Raw genomic sequence first — 20484 nt, 5'->3', positions numbered from 1 at the left:
TGTTCAATTCAATTTTTTTTCACATATCGAATGCTTTACCCTGACGGTTTCCTGGCTACTCCTGTTTAAGGAGAAACTCCACTCTATGTTTTCACTTGATTCTTCGTCCACTGTCCTCCTATGGCAGTGAATACCCTGTCCTCAACCGTATATTTAAAAAAATCTTCGGATGCCAGGAGAACTCTACATTCTCATCTCAATGATTTTCTTTATCTCATCAGCGATCAAAATTATTGATGTGCCTGACTGAAGAATTGATTTCTCATGGCAGAACAAGACATTGTAAACCGTGAATCAAAGACAGGAGAAAAAATATTTTTTGCATAGTTAATCGATTGTAATGAATGTCTGCAACATATCAACTGTATTCTTCAGGCTTTTGATTGTGCAACGAATCCCCTTTTACTACCGAAGACGAATAATAATTGATGATCCGAGTGTGACCTTTAGAGTGAATGAATTCATTCTGTGAACGAAAAATGCCCGAGACAATGAAAAACAAAAGATTTCGATGGCTGTTTTATTGATTAGTTGACTGATGATCGTCTGAAGTCGTTCAACAGGTTTTCGCGAAATATCCTTGTCTATAAACCTCGAGACTGACCGATTATCAAGAACTTCGAAATACTCGATGTGTCCTTGTTCTTCTTCTCATGGAGGAGGTTTTTATAGAACTGTAATTTCGTAATGATTACTGAAAAAAAACTGTTTTTACTTCCTAATGGGAGTTGGCCTAAGATTGAGCAATGTTGGCGGAATGCTGTCTCAATGTTGGGTCAAGGTTGAGTCAATCTTGGTGCCAGGGTGATTGGAAAAAAATATTTCTCAGGGAATTTGAAAATTTGTGGAGTTTGGATTTTTCATTTGCTTTTACCCATAGAATTCAGACCTTCAAAATTTAGATGATGTGATAATTGTAGAAAAAACTAAGATCTCTCATTTTTAAATATCTTTTGAATACAAAAAAACACAACATGACCGTCTTTCCCGGACGCATCATTAAAATAATAAAGTCAGGAACTGGAGCACTATGTGATGCACAGTAATTCAGAAAACAGATTAGAAATCCCAGTCCTCCAGCTATTTTCTCCGGTACGTCAGCGCCTCCTCATTAATTATCCAACGGGATTAATTTTATCCACGCTATCTTCACTAAATTTCGCTCGATTCTACTCTCACGTGCTTGATTTAATTGTATAGGTGGGTTTATTTTTTGTTAATGAGGAAATGGGACAGTTACTCATTCACTCATTCGTCGGAGCTGTCTAACGGTTTCAGCAATCGACGTCTGGCATTTGCATCCTGTCTTCGGTGTCGTTTGAGCCTGGAGTAGCTCGATGTACATCGCTCATTCTATTCAACGGACATGCTTATTCACTCATTGAGGACTGTTTCATGCTCAGCACGTACAACACTTGAACGTGAAATGAAGAATCCAGCGAGTCTGATTTCTATTCCTTTTTCGAGGATTTAAAAACAATTAATTTTTCACATTTAAATTGGCTTTGAAATTTCAACATTTTCGGCCTTCCCTTTGCATTCCTTATTTCTCAAAATGACGCCTGACCTTCCACGATTTTTGACGGTTCTTATTGGTTTTTCCTAAGTCTACCTGTTGTTTTCCTTTCTTTTTTTCTCACTTCGGTATTTGACGGATTTAATTTTGGGAAAATTGTTGAAAAAATATCTTTGTCACCTCCTGAGTTCCAAAAAAATATTATTTATGACTGAACTTCTCATTCCTATAATTCATAATTTTACAAATCGTTATTGTCCACGAGTCCCATCGTTGATTGTATTCAACAAGGGTCAAAAGTTGATGACTGACGGCATAAATTTGTGAGTAAATCGATTGCCTCATTATTTCGTATGATAATTATGACCCAGAGGTACTCGAGTGACTGACAGATTCCACAATTCTCACCTTCAACGTCGTTTTCACCTAGAAAATCATCGAAACATTGGGGGAAAGAGCCGGAGTGAGGACGAACTGCGTTGCACGGCTGTGGAACATCAGGGCCAACTACTTCTACTTGAGTTTAACGAACCCCGTTGGTTCGATGGCGAATGTAGAATTAGTGGCAAGTGGATTTCACGAATGCTGAACAGCCGTGTTACCTGCGTTGAGTTGCGAAAAAGTCCAAAGGGTTCGGGTGGTGAATTGGACTTTGGAGTATTTTCGAGGCGTGTGTCACAAGTTTATTCGATTATAATCGACTGCATATCGTTACGGAATCCACTTCCTCTTCCTTTCTCTTTCAACGAGCGATTGACTCCCCGTTTTAATTTCTGTATTTATTAAATATTGGAATGTACTTCTTCACGATCGCAATATTCTCCGGAAATTGGCGACTCTTTTGCTGAATTTATTCAGCGCGAATATGTTTACAATTTTTTTTTTCAGAGATTTTAAAATGCCTTTTCTCACATCTATAAATATCTCAACGTTAAAATCACATGCAAATGAACATTTAATGTTTCATGACTATTTTTTCTGAACACTCAAGCCATAAAAGTTAATTTACTTCATTAGCATTCAACAATTCATGGAAAATCTCCTCTATTCTCCCAAAGGAAATTAAACACACTAGTTCGCAGTTTCAATTTTATTTCATTCAAAGACAATTAGTATTTAATATCAATGATCTATTCAAATATATCAAAATTAAGCCAAATAGGAATTAGTCCTGAGGAAATTTGATTGGAACCTCATTATTCAATGCGGAGAATTCATTCAACTTCTGTAAAATGCTAAAATATAAATGCTCAGTGTATAAATAATTAACCCCTTGGAAAATATCCAGCATTCTGTGATTCAGAGGTCAGTGCAATTGTATTCAATCTGAAGAGGGCAAAAATTCTCTGCATCCTCAATTATTTTTTCCGTGAATGGCACGTGTATACATCAAAGCTGATTTTGAAATCATAATCGTGATGTACTTACGTAATACGTTTGGTTTTGTACATTTTAGCAACAAATTACCCGACATTTTTAAGCAGATTCGCTGAAAGTGATTGGACGCATTCACCAAGAATTGAGGTGACTGTTCTCCAGGGATGTGTATACTTCTAGGTTCTGGCTGTAGCTGTAAAAAATTATATCAACATTATTTTTAGTTTTCCATCAACATTTTCTCCGTTCGTTCTTTTCCATAAAAAAATTAGTGCGAAATTGCTCCAGTATTGACGATAGTATAATTCCCTTTGCTAATTGCTGTTTCGCTCATAATTTTCAAATATGTGGAAAAGTTAAACTTCAAGCAGTTATTTCGCAATTGATTCAATGGAAGAAGACACTTGACGGATTTGTTCAGTGACTCTTACCTTTTAAAGGCATCAGAAACTTCAGTGACCTTGGATGGATGACACACAACGACAGTCTTGCATTGTTCTGGATCAAACAGGGGTTTTATGTACTTTTTCGCCATTCGACTCAGGTCTTTGAAGCCAACGGTGTATATTTTCTTGACCATTTGGCGATTGTAGTTGTGGGAAACATTCTTGAAATATGAAAGAAGGGACTGGGATACCGTATCACCAACGCTCTTCTCGCTCTCGACAATTTGGAATATGAGAGAGGATTTTGCACTGTCGTACAGCGTTCTCTCCCAGGAGTCGTTTGAGATGTGGCTGTCGATGATTGCTTTTGTCTCCTTGTAGGCTCCAACAATATTCGCGGATGCATGGAACGTTAAGTACATGAGTCCCTCATTAACTCGAGTGTAAATATTAAAGCCATAAGCAAGGCCTTGACCACGAACTTGCTTCCACATTGGACCCTCCAGCTGTGTAAGATACTGCAGACAAACGAGCAGTGGTGCCAAATCAGGATCTTCAAAATCGCTGATACACGAGCAACTTTGAGATAAAAATGCTGAATCCACACAGCCAAGTCCCAAAACACATCCCTGAAGTTTTATTTCCTCCTTGGAGTTGATGAGCTTGTAGTCCGGTAGAATTTCTAGTTTCTTCTTCTCAACGTCCCCAGCCTTCAGCACACTCCAGGGACTATAAAGATCCTTAACATGATTACTCAACTTATCCACATTCGTGGCAATATAAATCAGCATATTCTTGGGGTTCGTCAAGATCTTGACAATCTCCTCGATCTCCTTAACAACCTCCGCTCCCTCACTGGTCCCCAGTTTCTCCACAATTTTCGCAAGGAACATCTGCTGTCTCATCAAGCTCGCATTGAAGTGATTACTTTCCTTATTATACATGAGTCCCTTCATGAGATCTCCGCAGATCTTGTGGCCCTTCTTCTTGCATATTGTTATCTCATTCAGCATCCTGGATGCAATGATCTTCAGCCTCTCAGGATTGAATTTGGTATCGTAGAGCAGCTCCCTGATCCACTGAATTCCCTTCGCATACTTGGACATTTCCATCTGAAGCATGAGAATACTACTGTGACTGTAAGCTCCACAACCGAACTTGGAGACCCTATCGAAGCCCATTCTCAACTCAAGAGCAATGGTATCAGCTTCAATTTCAGCAACAACATTTTCGTATGGAACCAGTTCTCCATTTCTCTCGATGGGACACTCCCCAATGGCTTCGAGAATCAGTGGCATGTACCTTCTAGCCTCCTTGGCAAGTCCTGATGTATCCATGACCACAAATAGATAAACAAAATTCGTATTGACGTGATTCAAACAGCTGTACAGTGGTATCTTCTTAATATCGTATCGTGGATGCTGCTCAGGCCCATCACAAACGAAACTCCTGACATTGTGGAAATTAATGGAATCAGTTCCTGGAACAGGAACACAAGTGAGTACCTCGTCAGGAATGGGGGCTTCGTTCTTGGCAATAGCCTCTTGGAGTACCTTTTCCTTCAACTTCAGTCCCTCTTCTCCCAGAGTTTGTTTTCTCTCAGCGAAACGTCGTTGCTCACCCTCAGCAACCTCCCTCTGCTTGTCAACGCTAGGTCTGGCATTGACTATCGCCATTGGTGACTTAATGAGATATTTCTTAATGAGATTTATCCAATAAGACTGTGGCTCAGCTGCCAGTTTCTTAAGAGTCTCGATGGCGTTCAATCTGTGTTCAAGATCTTTGTTGTCACGTCCATACAGGGCATCTCCAATCAGCATAAAAGCTATGCTGTCGTGGGGCATATTCTCAAGATTACTCAGAGTCTCCAACTGATGTCTGTGAATGACAGTTGCCATTCTTTTCATATCGATTCCATTGTTACTGTAGACATCTGATAACACTTTCTTCATGTGATTCTTCACCAGAGGAATCTTGTCAATGGGAACTCCACTGAACATAAGGTACAGGACTGAGACGGAGTTCTCGATCAGATAGAAGTCGACGCTGCAGGCGTAGGGATCATCGATCTCCACGAATTCCTTTTGAAATGGGCTCACTGAGTTATCAGTGAGATATTTCAGGAGGAGAGAACAGCCAGTTAAATCGTAGAGCTCACTGACTCCAGAAGGCCCTCTCCACCCGACTGTCACCAGCCCAGTGTCCTCGTCATCGCAGGGGTAAAGTATCTCCTGTTCTGCGTCCTCTAAAAATGGGGGGACTGGACTCTGCCAAGGACGTTGGAATGGCCCTCGACTTCCTTTCGAGATTATCTTGTCCTCGAGGGGTCGCAGGGCCTTGAAGACCTCTGCGTGGTTCACCTGACCAGTTATTATTATCGTTAGGTTCTCGGGTCTGTAGTACTCCTTGTGGAAGGCTTTCACCTTATCGTTGCTTGTGCTCTCGCGCAAGTTCTTCATTACTCCCCCAGTCACTGATTTGTAACCACATTTGCCTGGGTAGATAGACCTAATGAGCTCCACCGATGAAAGCCTCTCGCCAGTATTTTCCTTGCTCTGCATTTCGCAGTAGACGATACCACCGTCCTCTCCTTCGGAGTTAACGTGGTGGACTTCGGTGAGGAAGGCACTATCAGTGAGGGTGGGGAAGAGAATGTGATCCAGGTAGATCGGCATTAGAGTGAGAAATCCCTCACTTCCTACGGTTGTCATTGTGTAATTTGTGTGGTCAGTGTCGGTCCAAGCATTTGTTCCTGAGGCTAGACAACGGTTACCCAGCAGGTCGAGGACACCTTTGTAGGGGTAATCCTCACTGCCCATGAACACTAGGTGCTCAAGGGTGTGGGGGAGACCGTCATCGTCAAAAGCTTCAGTTGCTGAGGAAATTATTTTTTATTTATTACTCGATTGAATCATCTTAATTAGAAGATGGTGTTTTTCACCAATATTGACACATATAGGTTAGAGATGCTTTATTTACCAATGCAGAAGTACCCTCCAACGACTGGGCCATCTACTTCAGCAACGAAAACAGTTATGCCTGTTCTTGTTGACTTGTATTTGTGCACTGGAATTGTATCGTTTGATTTTATTGACGATATTAATTCAAAACCGTTCATATTTGCTGCTGGTGAACTATCAACAGGGGCCATGATTCCGTGAACTTGCAGGGTTCAGAGCACTTCGACAAATTTTGCGGCTTTTGTGGAGTTTTCGATGGTGGGGGTTTTCAGAAGTCAGACGCAGTACATTTAACAGTTACCAGAAATTACTGGTTAGGTTTATAAATGCGGATTCACAACGCAATTCAGCCGAGCGACTGTCTAGCGGAAAGAGAGGGTTTGATTTGACGCCAGCAGCGTATAATAATAATAATAGTGCGTCGTCTTTGGTCTAGTCTCCCAATCATTTGTCGACGCTCATAACCTCGCAAATCAAAACGTAATCGAAGCGTTGAAAAGTTAAAGTTTATTTGGACATAATAAATCGATCATTATTTAAAAATGGTGAGTCAACTTGTCAACAATTTTGCTGTCAAAAAATAAGAGAATTTCCAGCGAAGTTCCAGGGGATTTCCAGAGAACAAAAATCTACTAAACAATTCATTGAATTAACTAGAGTTCTCTTCGGAACGTTTATTGATATTTTCCAATCTCTTTGTCGTCTCCAATAAATTACAATGAATTTCCAGGATGTCCAGAAACTGTCAGTCCACACATTGGTATTCCGTTCCTTGAAACGTTCTCACGACCTATTTCTCCATGACTACGGATCCCTTCCGCCTCTGGACGAAGCCGTTGAGAACCAGAAGAAGGCAATAAAAGCACGAGACTCGTATGGCCCGATAATGGATCGAGTCAAGCAGAACATTCAGGCAAAGCCTCGACCCTCTGACAACGATCCTGCAGACCCTCCACCCCCTGGAGACGAGTCATTCACAGCCTGTGATAGCACCTCCCTTGGACCTTACGCCCCACCATCAATTCCAGTCACTTCAGCAGTCGTTCCAGCCAATCCACCAATGAATGCAGTGACTTTACCCATTAAAAAGGCTCCCACGATGGCCAAACCTAAATGGCACGCTCCCTGGAAGTTGTACCGAGTCATCAGCGGACATCTGGGATGGGTTCGCTGTTGTGCGGTGGAACCTGGTAATGAATGGTTTGCCACAGGATCTGGGGATAGAGTGATAAAAATCTGGGATCTCGCTAGTGGAATCCTGAAAGTCTCCCTGACTGGACACATCAGTAGTGTCAGGGGTTTAGCAGTCTCTCATAGGCACCCGTATTTATTTTCATGTGGTGAAGATAGACAGGTGAAATGCTGGGATTTAGAATACAATAAAGTAATTCGTCATTATCATGGACATCTGTCAGCCGTCTACTCCATGGCACTTCACCCAACAATCGACGTCCTGGTGACAGCTGGTCGAGACTCCACAGGACGAGTCTGGGACATGCGAACAAAAGCAAATGTTCACACTCTAGTGGGGCACACAAATACCGTCGCGAGTGTTATCTGTCAGGCATCCGAGCCCCAGATAATCACTGGAAGTCACGACTGCACTATCAGATTGTGGGATCTGGCTGCTGGTAGGACCAGGGTGACCCTAACGAATCACAAAAAGAGTGTGCGATCAGTCTGCTTTCATCCTACGCAAAATATGTTCGCTTCGGCTTCCCCCGACAACATCAAACAGTGGAAATGTCCTGATGGCACGTACATTCAGAATTTATCTGGACACAATGCTATCGTCAATTGTCTTGCTGTTAATGAGGATGGAGTACTGGTCTCGGGAGCTGATAATGGCACGATGCACCTCTGGGACTGGAGGACTGGGTATAACTTCCAGAGACTGCAGGCCCCTGTACAGCCTGGGTCCATGGACAGTGAGGGGGGCATCTTCAGCATTACGTTTGATATGTCTGGGACTAGGATGATCACCACTGAAGCGGATAAAACGATCAAGATTTATAAGGAGGACGATACTGCCAACGAGGAGACACATCCGGTCAATTGGAGACCAGATATCATTAAGCGAAGAAAATATTAATCCATAAGACATTTCTTTAGAGTATTTCGGATGTGAATGTACATATATAATTGTAAATAATTTTATAAATATAAGGGATTTTTATAAAGTATGGAATGACGGTCAAAAACAAAAGCTTGAAGCGTTCAAATTTATTTATAATTCGCAGTGCGGTTTGTATAAAAAATGAATATTATAATTGACAAGGACATTTCATTGGATTTATAATTCCTCGTCGAGATCATAATTCTCTTCTGGGAAATCACCTACTGTGACGGAGGCCGGCTTCACGAAGCCACCATATTTGGCAGGACACTCGAAGTATCTTTTTCCACTCACCCTAGTTAAATTTCATAAAGTGGATATAAGGGCCGGGATAATTAGGGATTAAAATTCAATAAGGCACACATCTGGTACTTACGATCCATCATTTTTTCCCAGTGGCTCGTCGTATTTAACCCCAACCCACCAGCCATCTTTAAAGTCAGTTTTACCTAGAGGAATTGATTTATAAAAACGGTGTATTTTTCAAGAAGAGTCTTTCAAGATAATTAAGACTACAGATCAATAATAATCGCGAATGATTACTCTTTAGGCAATCGATTGAACAATAGTACTCACCAACGTACATGACAGTTGCTCTTCGTTTCGGAAACGAAGGCACCTGAACTTCGCACCTATCACCGACATTGAGAGCCTGAGCCAGTGCCTCCTCGGCAGCTTCCTCAAGTTTCTTCTCCTCCTCCCTCTTCTTCAGCTCCTCCTCATTGTATTTTCCCAGTTTATTCTTCTCTAGGAATGCCTTGACAGTGTCTGCGACCAGAACAAAGTTTTTAATATTATTTAAACCTTGGGAGTATTTACCATGGCATAATAGTGAAGGAAATTTTTATTAACAGTTCACCTGGTCGCTTTGAGTATTCCTCCTCCGATATCTCGAATTTCTCGACCTTCGAGAGGTCTTCTTCTGGACGGATGAATGTATCAGTAACCTAGGCCAATTAGCGAGACAATTAGGGATAAATGTTACACTGTAAACCCATTTGTGAGTAATGGAAAGTGTAGGTGGGACTGAGTGAATAAATAATGAAGGAAATACATGAACTCTCATGCCATCGTCAATGGAATAAGATCCTAGGAGACGAGATCCATCAGTGAGACTGCAAACCAACTGATTATTCTTGTCGAAGACCTCCAGGGTCATGGTGGCTCGATTGCCACCTGTGAGAAGCTCCAATTTTCCCTAAAAATAATTTAATGTCATGACAAATAAAAAATTAATAAATTCCATTCAATTTCGTTCTTCATAAACTTACCTTGAAATCATCTATGGTAATTCCCTTCTGAAATCTCCTCTCGACACAACACGATTGTTGTCCAGAGTTTGAAATCGTCAAATTAACGAAATCCGACGTGATCACCGTGTATTCAGCCATTTTCTCGGTATCAGTGATAACTAAATCGAATTTTGATGACTCTTTAGCACCTCAATTTGTTTGAAACGACTCTAATATACATGAACCAACTTCCTGCAAATCAGCTGATCACCAGTTGTTCATCGATACTCCGCAGAGGAGCTACTGTGGTTTTGTTAACCAAAACAACCATGAAATTTGTCATCTACTGTAAGCTGTCCTGCTGTCACTCTGCTCTGATAGGGGTTTCTCCGCAGTTGGCGGAAGATTGCAGTAATATGATTCGGGATGGCACTGTGCGAGGACACAGAGGAGCTCCTCCGTGTCGTTTGTGAGATTGGTGAGATAAAGTCTATGAGAGTGGCAGTGGAGAGCAGTGTCAAGGCAGGGATTATTGTTGGCACAGTAACCACAATCTGTGGATTATTGCTGGGACCCTGGGGATTGGCTTTTGGTAATTATGCTACTTACCATTTCATGATCAAAAAAGTCAAGAGTCACCACCCTAGAGGGGAAAGCATTGATTGCATGACATGTGTAAATGCGATCTGCAATAGCATCAAGAATGGCAATGCATTCTGAGCCTTCGCATATTAGTCTTCTGAGTATTTTGAGAGGTGTTTATGCTCCAGGTGGGACAGTGGCTGGTGTTACAACAGCATACAAGTGGAATGGAAGTTTCCGATCAGTTCCGAACATTCTCCTCAACGACCTGACCGAAGTCCAAAAAAATCGTCTGGCAACGGCACTTAAGCGTCTACTTACCCAGCAGAATATTTTAACAGCCGCTGATTTTGCCTTAAAAGTTGCTACATACGACAGCATCACTGGCCTGGTGATCCCTATCGTGAGGTCTTTCTTGGAAACGGATATGAGAGTGACTGTCATATGATAAGAGGACAGGAAAGGCTAATTTTTGTATCAGATAATTTGTCTAAAATATAAAATATATATGGCTGGTATTAGTGTACAACACACGATAAAGTGAATAAATAACTCATTACAGTTTTTTTATACCTGAATAATTTAATTTATTTAATGAAATCCTAGTGATAAACTCTTAACAGGACTCAAAGGATGAAATAAACGATAATACACAAAATATAAGTATTACGTTTATATTTATAAAATTATTCATCATTAGAAAGCACATATGATCTATTTATATGACGTATTTTGTTTTGTATTTTTTTCCCCATCTTTTAAATTCACTTTATACACACACGCAGACACATGCATGCAGTTTGTCCGTAAATATATAATAATATATACTTTTAGACATACATTTATTTATTTTTCTTTCAATTTTCATTTTAATGAAAATAATAGAAAAGAAAAAAAAACGAGAACACAGAAAATATACATGTATACTCGCGTATGTAAAAAAACAGAGTACATCTCACTCATGTGTGACTTCCAAAGAGTGCTATAACATATTCATCAATTTTATTATTTTATCTTTCTGTCTAATTCCATTTATTCTCTTTCGAAATTGAATAAATTGTGCTGACAAAAGGGTAATTCCTAATTATCGTGTAACTTTCATTTAATTCATTTCTCCTTATATCAAATAATAAAACGTAATTAACATTTATTACAACCATTAATACGCACCAATAAAAAATAATCAATAAAAAACGAAAGGGCTTGTTGGAGCGGGAAAGGAGGAAGGGAGAGATTGAGGGTAGGAGGGAACGAGGATAGGGGCAAAATACCATATAACGATAACAAGAATTAGCTGGTTGTCGAATTACGAATTATTTGTAATTAGATTTACGGTCAATTGTTGTACAGATTTGTCGAATTTTCAATGCTCATTTCACGAGACATTTGGTAAAGCGATGATTCTGCCTGCAGCTTATGGCTTTCATTATTTTCCCTCTGTCGTTCATCATTTAATTTGTTTTGTTCTTCATTACTCTTTATAATCATTCTAATTCGTGAATTGTGTAATTTAAAGCTACGTTTAATTGCCGCCAAACTCTATGGAAAAATAGGACACTTGTGTGAGATTTGTTTTTTTTTTTCATCAATATAATTTGTTATTTTTTTGTTTTCTCATTTTTAATTAAGTATGCATGCATTTATACGCGCATACAGGTGAGTATATACAAATATATATTTATATAAATAAATTACATAAATATATATCGTATACGCGATTAAATTTTCATCTTTATTTATATATAACAACTGACAAATGTTCTCTTATTTAATTCAGTGTGCATACGAGTACCCCAAAGAGCGATATTTCTTTTATCATTTTTTTTTTTAGTTTTTCTTTCTTCACCAGGCTATGCAAAATAGAAGATCGATTTTGTTATAATTATCGTAATTATGTATTATTTATCGTTAATTTTAAATCGCTACATTTTTCTTTTACGTACAGACACGAGGGCGCTTGCACACGCACACATGCATTATTATATACATTAAATGCATACACGAATACACTCAGGTATTTTCATTTTTTTTCAAATGTAAACCTGTATGCCAATATATATTTTTATATATTTATATTTGTAGAGGTACCCTTAAAATTGAATTGAAATTACCCTTTTATTACGTAATAACACGTTCATTTGTTGCTTAACATTTTCGCATTATCGTCGAAAATACTAATATCGTTTTTTCTTCATTAAAATGGTAATAATATAATTCATTATATTAATTGATGATGAGAATAAACTGATATAATAGTAGTCAATTTTTTTTTTCTTTCTCTTACGAATAATTTACATTTCTATGTATAATTGCAACAATAATAATGACCAATGATTAATAATTAATAATGTCAAATTGTAATAGTAATAAAATAATAAAATAATAGTTTTCATAATAATCATATTAACAACAACAACTATCATTTTTTTTTCTCCCTTTCTCACATTTTTTTTTTCCTTTCATCCCCTTTCTTCATTCTTTGTCACAATTTGGTTTGCGGATTTCTTACAATCACAAATATATTATATAGATAATATTTTCATATAATAGGTAAAATGTTGTTAAATTAAGCGGTAAACGCGGATAGGGGGTATTCATCTTTCACTATTTTCATTCGTTTTAATTTAGTTAATTTTCTTCCTCATTTCTTTCATCCGTTGATTTTAATCAATCAAATTTCATTACAATAAAACCTACAAATAATCCTATGTGTTTAACAGCCAGTGGTATAGTAATGTATACCGGTGAGGTACCTACGTAGTTTTTATTCATTAAAATTTCTATTTTTCTTTTCATTTGTTGACCAAAGTTTAACCGTACCGAACTAGTGTACGCGCAGAGCAGTTTAATAAATCAGCTGTCAATTATCATTAAAATCTACACGAGAAATAAAAATGCAACTGCAATTATGCGATTTGATAATTAAATTTCAAGAGACTCTCGTTAGAGGAAAAATCATTAATCGTCCATTTTGTCACTGCGGAAGTGAGTGTCAAGGATTCGGTATATTTTTGCGTATAACTAATTTTTTTTTTTTGAAATAACGATATGACCACGACGTACGACTGGCTGGTATTGGGTATTTGGTGAGACATCTGCTTATTTTTTTTAACCATTATTACATATAATACAACATTACTTGCTGTTGTTACGTATAGAATGTTTACAGACGCAGGGGTGACGCGAAGAATTCTTTCATTTCATCATTTTAACGTGATCTTAACATACATTACACACATCTTATAACTTTGCAGTCACTCGGACAGGAGTTTCTGCAGGAGTGACGATTTCGGATCACCTCGTACTGCTTCCTCCATAGTATTCTGAAAAAATAATTGTCGATATATCACGTGAAGATCGATTTACTTGCAATTCTCCAATCATAATTACACACTCGAGGTTTTTCAATAATCATGAATTTTCGTGTTATATTCTTTATATCTTAAATTGACAGGAAATAAAAATATTCCAGTTCAATAATCAATTCCTGACGAATGCATGCGCAATCTTTATGCTCAAAATAAATAAGTAGGAAACAGTATATCAAGCATAAATAATAATTATTGCTACACTGTGAAAAAGCATTACTACCTAATTCAATAAACAAAAGGAAAACTAAAAAAATAAACATCACTCGAGAGTAACAGTGTACGTAGTAGTTTCTAATGGATCAACTTTTTATTTTACTTCGTAATATTGTTCTCAAGCTTTTGAATACCCACAACCGTGAACCAAAATAACATTAAACAATAAATGAATATTATCTAATTGTGATAGGCATGACAGAGTCGAGAAGGTATTAATTATGGAGAAGACGAGATAAAAGGATAACGAATGATATTTTGTAAATTATTCAGTAGGCAAACAATTTCAAGTATGATCGTCGTAGTAATTTTCACATGCAGTAGAAAGCCAAATAAAACACTATCGTAAAATAATCATAATCCTATTGTCACGCTTACAATTAAAAATTGATAACTAATCAATGTATCGTGCACAACAAAGTTCCTTTCAGATGTATTCATTTCATATTTTTTTTAAGCCAAGCGAAGAGGGAAGAACAGAGCATTACAAAAAATAATACGTTATAATTTTTCTTTTTACGAAAAAAATAATGTAATTGTCGGAGGGATCTTACCCTGGAGGAGGAGGGGGCGCTTCCGGCACTCCCAATGGCCCAGCTCTTGGCAGGGCCATCACTAACCACAGCCTCACCTAGGTAGGACATTGTAACAATACATGTTACCATAATCTTTTTTTTTTATTACTAGTTTCAGTTTAATTTTAACTGCAGTTTCTTTTAACTGACGAAATACTTGATGATCACGTGAATTGATTGGTGGTAGTCGTTGGCGAATTAATTCATGGTTATGAAGTACAAACACGAGACTAACGCGATAATGGACATGATATATATGTCGATAATGAAATAGCATTGCAAACGGTATTGACTGATGTTTTGTTTAAATTCATTCGTCGATTGTTGTCCGATGAAAGCCTGTTTTATTCATTTTTATGCGCTCTTTGCACTCGGAGTTATTGATTAATAATCTCGTAATACTTTTTCACAGCATATTTTTGATTAGATAATTGCGAAAAATCGTGATGTATGTACATTCATGGATAATTGACTTTGCAACGTGTCACTGAACGTATTTAGATTGCATGGAATAGGGGAAAAGATGGGGCGGAAGGGGAGGACTAGAGTTGCAAGTGATGAGTGAGATATTTTTATCTTTAAACTATTCGTGCAACAGCTAATTATTAATAAATGAGTGGAGGGCATGGTGATATCGATCAAGTTTGGTCTCTATGGTGAACACAGCTAGGGTTTATTTATTTTCTCAGGGTCATAATGCATTGTGGAACAATATGCTAGACAAGGCCAAGGGTGATACACATGTTATGTGAGAGATTCTTGTGAGGTATCGACTTATCTTATCCTGATTGGTGATTTTTTTTTAATTTATTGGTTTTTAGGGAATCTAAGAGGATACTTACCTGCTGGTGACATCTCGAAGGATAAACCAAGGGCCTCGAGATCGTCCTGCGACACTTGGCCTATCAGATTATTCTGTATATTACTTGGTACCCTCTGCTGTGTTCGAGCTCCTACCACTGCTCGCAATTCCTGTCTGACGAATTCAGATGTCATTCCAGCATTGTTGGTTCCTGATCACAAAATTAAATATTTATTAGATTGGGCGTGAGTTTTTTGTTCGGTGAATTTTCATGAGAGACGTATCAATTTTTTCATTTTTTTTATGAAGTAAAATTCTCTTCTGACCCATAAACTACATAATTCGAGTGCCGTCTGATACTTTAACACACTGTCAAATGCGCCAGGTGTTATCAGTTGAAATTCTCTCCTTTTTCAATAAAAAAATTCCCCCAGACATTTTCATGCTGAATAACACGCGTTTTTCTCTCGTCAGATATTGATTTTTGGCTGTCAAATTTGTACACATTAATGTTATATTTATGGTGAATAAGAACATTGATGATGATGGTGATGAGGACGACAACAAACAGCACATTTAGTGATGTAACATTTGCTTTATTCTTACATTAGGATTTATATAGAAAAATTATTTATAAATTTACTCTTTCTGAATAAGAGGAGACCACTGGTGTATGAATTTGATTAATTGTTCTAGTGCATTGTGCATAATTATCTAGAATTATGAATAAACAAGCTGAGTGCAATTTTTAAAGCCAATGTAAACGATATCTGTAGTTTCCTCTTACGCAACGTGTAAATTCAAAAAAAAATGCAAAGAAAACAAGGGTAGTCAGTGCCATTGTCCCAGACATGGAGATGAGCGAGAGGAAAAATGCGGAGATGACAATGCAATGGTAAAACAAAAAGCTGAAAGATTAAACTTCAGTTGGACAGTTTACTCACGTCCATGACTCGGACAGAATGACTGATTTACAAAATACAAAAACACATTTCTTTCCTCATTTATTCTCCTGTTTTTTTTTCACTTTCTTTGCAACAATTAATTGCATGAATATCAGTACAATACAATAATGGAGAAGATTGAACAGTGAGAACAATCATTGAATGTGGAGATGGACAGACGTAATGTACATTGTTATTTACAAAAAAGAATGGATTAACATTATCATAGTAGCGAATTTGTTATAAAATGACGCCATGGGAATTTTTGATAATTCACGTGGAAGCTTCATGCAAACGATTCACAAACAAAATATGTTTAGGGGGGGTGGTAAAACTGTGTGAGTGAAAAATTTGCTTTTGGTAAAAAAAAAAAGAATAAAAAAAGTCCCCCACATCTCTGAAATTTTGATATAAAAAATTTGCCAATGTGATGTGATGAATATGATACATTCAATGATTTATGTACAAAGGATGGTAAAATATATCATTGATATAATCCCAACCCATTGCTCATTGTGTTGAAACAGTGGAGCATTTTGTTATTAGCAATGTCTTGATGTGCTCCCTGATGATAAAATCGACCCCGTGCACTTGCTCATTAATTTCTCCAGCGATTAATGTAACCCAATAATTGTTATTATTAATCACAGATGAAACTCAGTGATTGTCACATGACATTAACCCGGGTCACATGACTTACCACCCATTTGATGATTCCCTGGATTACTCGATGACATTGACCTGTTGTCCTCACCACCTGATGAATAAACAGGTACACTACCCTGATCGTAACAGAACTGGTTGCTCTGTACATCTGGGGTATTAACATTACTACCAGAATTTCGATAAATCATCGATGAGTGTTGTTGATTGAAGTGCTGATTGTTTGGTACATTGTGGCTGGATGTTTGTGGACAACCAGCACGTTGGTGACTAGGTGATAGCATCGACTGTTGGTCCTTTACACTACCATAGTGACGGGGTGAACCCACCCCACCTGAAACAATTTTTTAAAACTCTGCCTCTATACTGATTTTTTTTTTCTTGGTGATTTGTGGAGATTCTAGGGCTCAATTCAATTAATTCGCGAATTTTGAGAATCTGTTGATTGAGTTCATGGTAAATATATTTTGAAGAGTGAGTTTTACTGGAGAATAGATTAACTTTTACATTTTTATTATTAGAATATTAATGGACTTCATTTGGTCAGTTCCATGACCTGACACAAGAACAATTTTCACATGTAGGATTTTTTAATTATCAGGAAAACATTTGGTACGATGAAAAGGGACCAGTTGATTGTGATATCCGGATACTGGAAGTGTCGACAAACTAAGAATTGTCACGTATTTTGTGCAGAATAGGGAGACAAAAAATGTCAGAGAAAAATATTGAACCACTGGAATCTCCCTAATCGAATTGAAACATCATTCAATTGTCAAATTAAAGGACATTATACGCCATCAACTCTAATTACACCAAAATATCTGGCATGCAGTGGACATAATAAATTACTGAAATTATCTTGAATCTATACTTACCTTCACATGGATTTTCATCATGTTAATTAATCACTTTGAAGCCGTTATTATTCATTACCATCATCACACAAAATATTTACAAATTTAGTGTTGCCTGTGCTTAAGTAACTTCTTCACAAGTGTAATGTGCAGTGTCCCAGGATAATTTAAAATAACAATAGTATACCTGGTAATTGTGTGGTAGCTGTTGGTGTTGATGTAGCTCGTTGAAGGCGATATTGGCCTGTTGGATTACCACCAGGTTGATTCTGCACAGGTGGAAATTGACTGGCTGTTGGTGAGGCTGGAGGTGGAAATGCCTCGGCAGGATACGGTGATTGTCGTGCTGGAACAGCTGTACCTGGGGATGGCATGGATCGCTGCTGCTGGAGCTGCTGATTCGCTGGCTGTTGCTGGGCACGTGTCTGACTAACGTTGAACATTCGGGGACTATTTCCATAATTTCCCTGATAAAATAAAAGTCAAATGAGACAACAATTAAAAACTATTACAGCCGGTCTTGATTAGGATTTCATTTTTGCTTTCGAACCTGCGAAACTCTTGGTGACAGAGGCTGGGGATGGGAGAAGGATAAAAGTCCGACTGGAGAATGCGGTGATAGTCGAGACGAGCCGGAAACTTGTTGTCCACTGTTGAAATTATTAGTAACAGGACTGAAAAAAAAATTTTTCTTTCACTTATTTGAGTAATTTCCAAGCACTCGAGTTAGAGATACGTCAATTTAAGTTGTTATAGCTCTTCGCTATTGATTTCATATATTAATAAATACAGAAATGTTCCTCACTGTTGTGTTATCGTTGCTGGATGCGAGTAAGAATGCTGAAGGCGATGAGTAGCTGATAATTGGACGGAGCCTCCATAACCAGGTGACATTTGGGAATCCGATACACTGGATCGCTGTAAGAAAAACCAATGAGAATAGAGAAGGTGGGAATAATGAAGGAAGGACATTCTTTCATATTGATTAGCATATGACAAGATGCCATTTTTAAATAAACCGATTTTAGAATGTTCCTGGACCCCTAGAAAAATCGGAAATCGTCTCACGAATCCAATGGCGCCAGCCAAATTACCCTAGCTATATTACTAGCAATGTTATCATTCTTCTGGTATTTCTCTAAATATCATTCAAAACGATCTCCTTACCTGTAACGAGACATTTGGTGCCACCGTGTTATTGAGAAGGCTATCGATATTATGTATGCCAGTAGCTATTTGGTCGGGTGCTGTGGCATTGGAGGGTATGAGCAGCTGCTGTTGTTGTTGTTGTTGCAGCAATCGTTGCTTCAACTGCTGCTGGTGAATTAATTTACTACGTTGCTGGTGATGCAACAATTGTTGCTGCTGCTGCTGTGCCTGTTGTTGAGGTGTAAATGGCGTTGTTGTCTGTCTTATGCCAGACTGATTGGCAAACCTTGGACGTTGTTGCTGGTACATAGGTGGTGCTTGGTACTGATGGGCTGTTGTTACAGACATTGCATTGCCCAACTGCAATTAAAATTGTTACTGTGATTTTTGGAGTCATTGAAAGTGGGTAGAATGTACGAAATAAAATAATAAAATGGCGTTAGTACATTTCGTACCGCTGTCGAGTATGCTGGAGGCGTTGAGGACATCGTCAATGTGGAAGACGTGGCATTAGCTTTCTCATTTTCGTATCCCATCAGAAATTTTTGAATAGTGTCTATCGCCTCCTTGTCAACACTCTGAAGATTATTCTGGGGTATTTCAATAGCATTCAGCATATTCTGTGATATCGTTGATTCATTTATTGGAATTGGCTTTCCTTCTGGGTCGAGATTTATGACTAGATCCAAAATATCGTCGGGGGTACGATCATTTGTCTGATTGTTCCAGGTATTTGACGCATCGTTACCAGTGAAATCTCCACTACTGGCGAATTCAGAATCCATTTGACCCATTTGAGGTCTCTCCTGAGGGATAAACAAAGCAAATACATGAGAATACAAATATTCAATTGCTTTCCTGAGAAACAATTTTTCTAGCTGAATATTATTGCAGGAATAATTTCTTGTAAAATCTATTCAACTCATTGAAAATCTCTGCAAACTATGTAGTCAAGAATTACTCACGTGACTTAGCATGTGACTGAGGTAGATACTGGTTGATTGGCGAGGTAGTTGTCTCGATGGATTTTGAAGGGGTGTACGGGCCGAGGTAGCAATCGTAGTTGTTGCTGTACTTCCAATTGATTGAGGCATACCACTGGCTGTCCACGGCTGTTGCTGAGGATGTTGTTGTTGCTTTAACCGATCGCTAACTTGCGGCAATTTGTCCTGAATAACGTGAAAAAATGACAAAATATTGAACATGAAACAAAAAATGAGCGCAAAGATTTGTTTTTCATTAGTGAATGCTGTTAATTTTTTTTTTTATATTTACCTGTGGAGTTGCCGATATCACAGATGCAGGAATTGGTGGGATAGTGGCTGGCTGGGAGGGTTGTTTAGCCAACAGGGAAGCTAGCATTTTATTTTTCTCCCACAATCTGCTCGGCGAATTATTCGAGGCAGTGGTACTTCCCGATGAGGATACCTGGTGGGAGTTATCCATAGTACGTTTTGTCGCCACATTGATATCACTATCTTCATTCGGCCTCTTTTGGCCAATTTGGCTGGGTCCATGGTGTCCATGGTCGACGGATTGAGACGATGACGAGGTAGCCGATTGGAAACCGAGACTCCGGAGGAGGGAGTCACTCTCCCTATTAGAGTCTTGCATTTTTCTCTCTTCATCAGGATTTTTTAACAATTGCTGCAGGAGCTCAGTCTGCTGTTTCAGACCAGCGCGAGTGTCGTCGTCCTCGTCATTTCTCTCGTTCAATAACTGCAGAAAGAAGAAAAATTAT

At 38.3% G+C, this 20484-nt stretch overlaps 5 protein-coding genes across 15 annotated transcripts in view; 2 read left to right on the top strand and 3 right to left on the bottom strand.

Moving 5' to 3' along the window:
• Positions 1–2591: 2591 nt before the first annotated feature.
• On the bottom strand, positions 2592–6529 carry LOC135165766 (uncharacterized protein C05D11.1-like). The gene is made up of 3 exons (XM_064127380.1): positions 6259–6529; positions 3325–6154; positions 2592–3086 (listed from the first exon to the last, which is right to left on the bottom strand). The coding sequence occupies exons 1-3, from the start codon at positions 6428–6430 to the stop codon at positions 3026–3028; spliced, it is 3063 nt and encodes a 1020-aa protein (XP_063983450.1). The 5' UTR covers positions 6431–6529; the 3' UTR covers positions 2592–3025.
• A 128-nt stretch (positions 6530–6657) lies between these two features.
• Positions 6658–8422, top strand: LOC135165774 (pleiotropic regulator 1-like). Its single transcript, XM_064127393.1, has 2 exons — positions 6658–6784; positions 6970–8422. The coding sequence occupies exons 1-2, from the start codon at positions 6782–6784 to the stop codon at positions 8329–8331; spliced, it is 1365 nt and encodes a 454-aa protein (XP_063983463.1). The 5' UTR covers positions 6658–6781; the 3' UTR covers positions 8332–8422.
• An 86-nt stretch (positions 8423–8508) lies between these two features.
• LOC135165781 (tubulin-folding cofactor B) lies at positions 8509–9892 on the bottom strand. Its single transcript, XM_064127407.1, has 6 exons — positions 9627–9892; positions 9410–9553; positions 9215–9302; positions 8932–9123; positions 8732–8804; positions 8509–8650 (listed from the first exon to the last, which is right to left on the bottom strand). The coding sequence occupies exons 1-6, from the start codon at positions 9744–9746 to the stop codon at positions 8533–8535; spliced, it is 735 nt and encodes a 244-aa protein (XP_063983477.1). The 5' UTR covers positions 9747–9892; the 3' UTR covers positions 8509–8532.
• Positions 9893–10013: 121 nt separating this feature from the next.
• Positions 10014–10739, top strand: LOC135165786 (protein C19orf12 homolog). Its single transcript, XM_064127413.1, has 2 exons — positions 10014–10179; positions 10358–10739. Exons 1-2 carry the CDS (start codon positions 10014–10016, stop codon positions 10615–10617), a joined length of 426 nt encoding a protein of 141 aa, XP_063983483.1. The 3' UTR covers positions 10618–10739.
• An 88-nt stretch (positions 10740–10827) lies between these two features.
• The window catches only part of LOC135165765 (dual specificity protein kinase splA), a 33869-nt gene continuing 24212 nt past the window's right edge, over positions 10828–20484 (bottom strand). For 8 of the 11 annotated variants that reach the window (XM_064127368.1, XM_064127373.1, XM_064127371.1 and 5 more), the window contains 11 exons: positions 20019–20462; positions 19709–19912; positions 19190–19549; positions 18762–19103; positions 18400–18512; positions 18145–18268; positions 17782–18061; positions 16775–17071; positions 15171–15341; positions 14308–14384; positions 10828–13492 (listed from right to left, as the gene is read on the bottom strand). In XM_064127368.1, the coding sequence (XP_063983438.1) occupies positions 13424–13492; positions 14308–14384; positions 15171–15341; positions 16775–17071; positions 17782–18061; positions 18145–18268; positions 18400–18512; positions 18762–19103; positions 19190–19549; positions 19709–19912; positions 20019–20462 (2481 nt within the window). In that variant the 3' untranslated portion in view covers positions 10828–13423. The remainder of the gene's footprint in view (positions 13493–14307; positions 14385–15170; positions 15342–16774; positions 17072–17781; positions 18062–18144; positions 18269–18399; positions 18513–18761; positions 19104–19189; positions 19550–19708; positions 19913–20018; positions 20463–20484) is intronic. The other 3 variants (XM_064127370.1, XM_064127374.1, XM_064127372.1) reach the window with 3 other exon arrangements.

The sequence above is a fragment of the Diachasmimorpha longicaudata genome, chromosome 9 (genome assembly GCF_034640455.1).
Source record: "Diachasmimorpha longicaudata isolate KC_UGA_2023 chromosome 9, iyDiaLong2, whole genome shotgun sequence".
Lineage (NCBI taxonomy): Eukaryota > Metazoa > Arthropoda > Insecta > Hymenoptera > Braconidae > Diachasmimorpha > Diachasmimorpha longicaudata.
The sequence above is the reverse complement of the archived record's forward strand: the minus strand, read 5'-3'. Positions and strand labels throughout refer to the sequence as shown.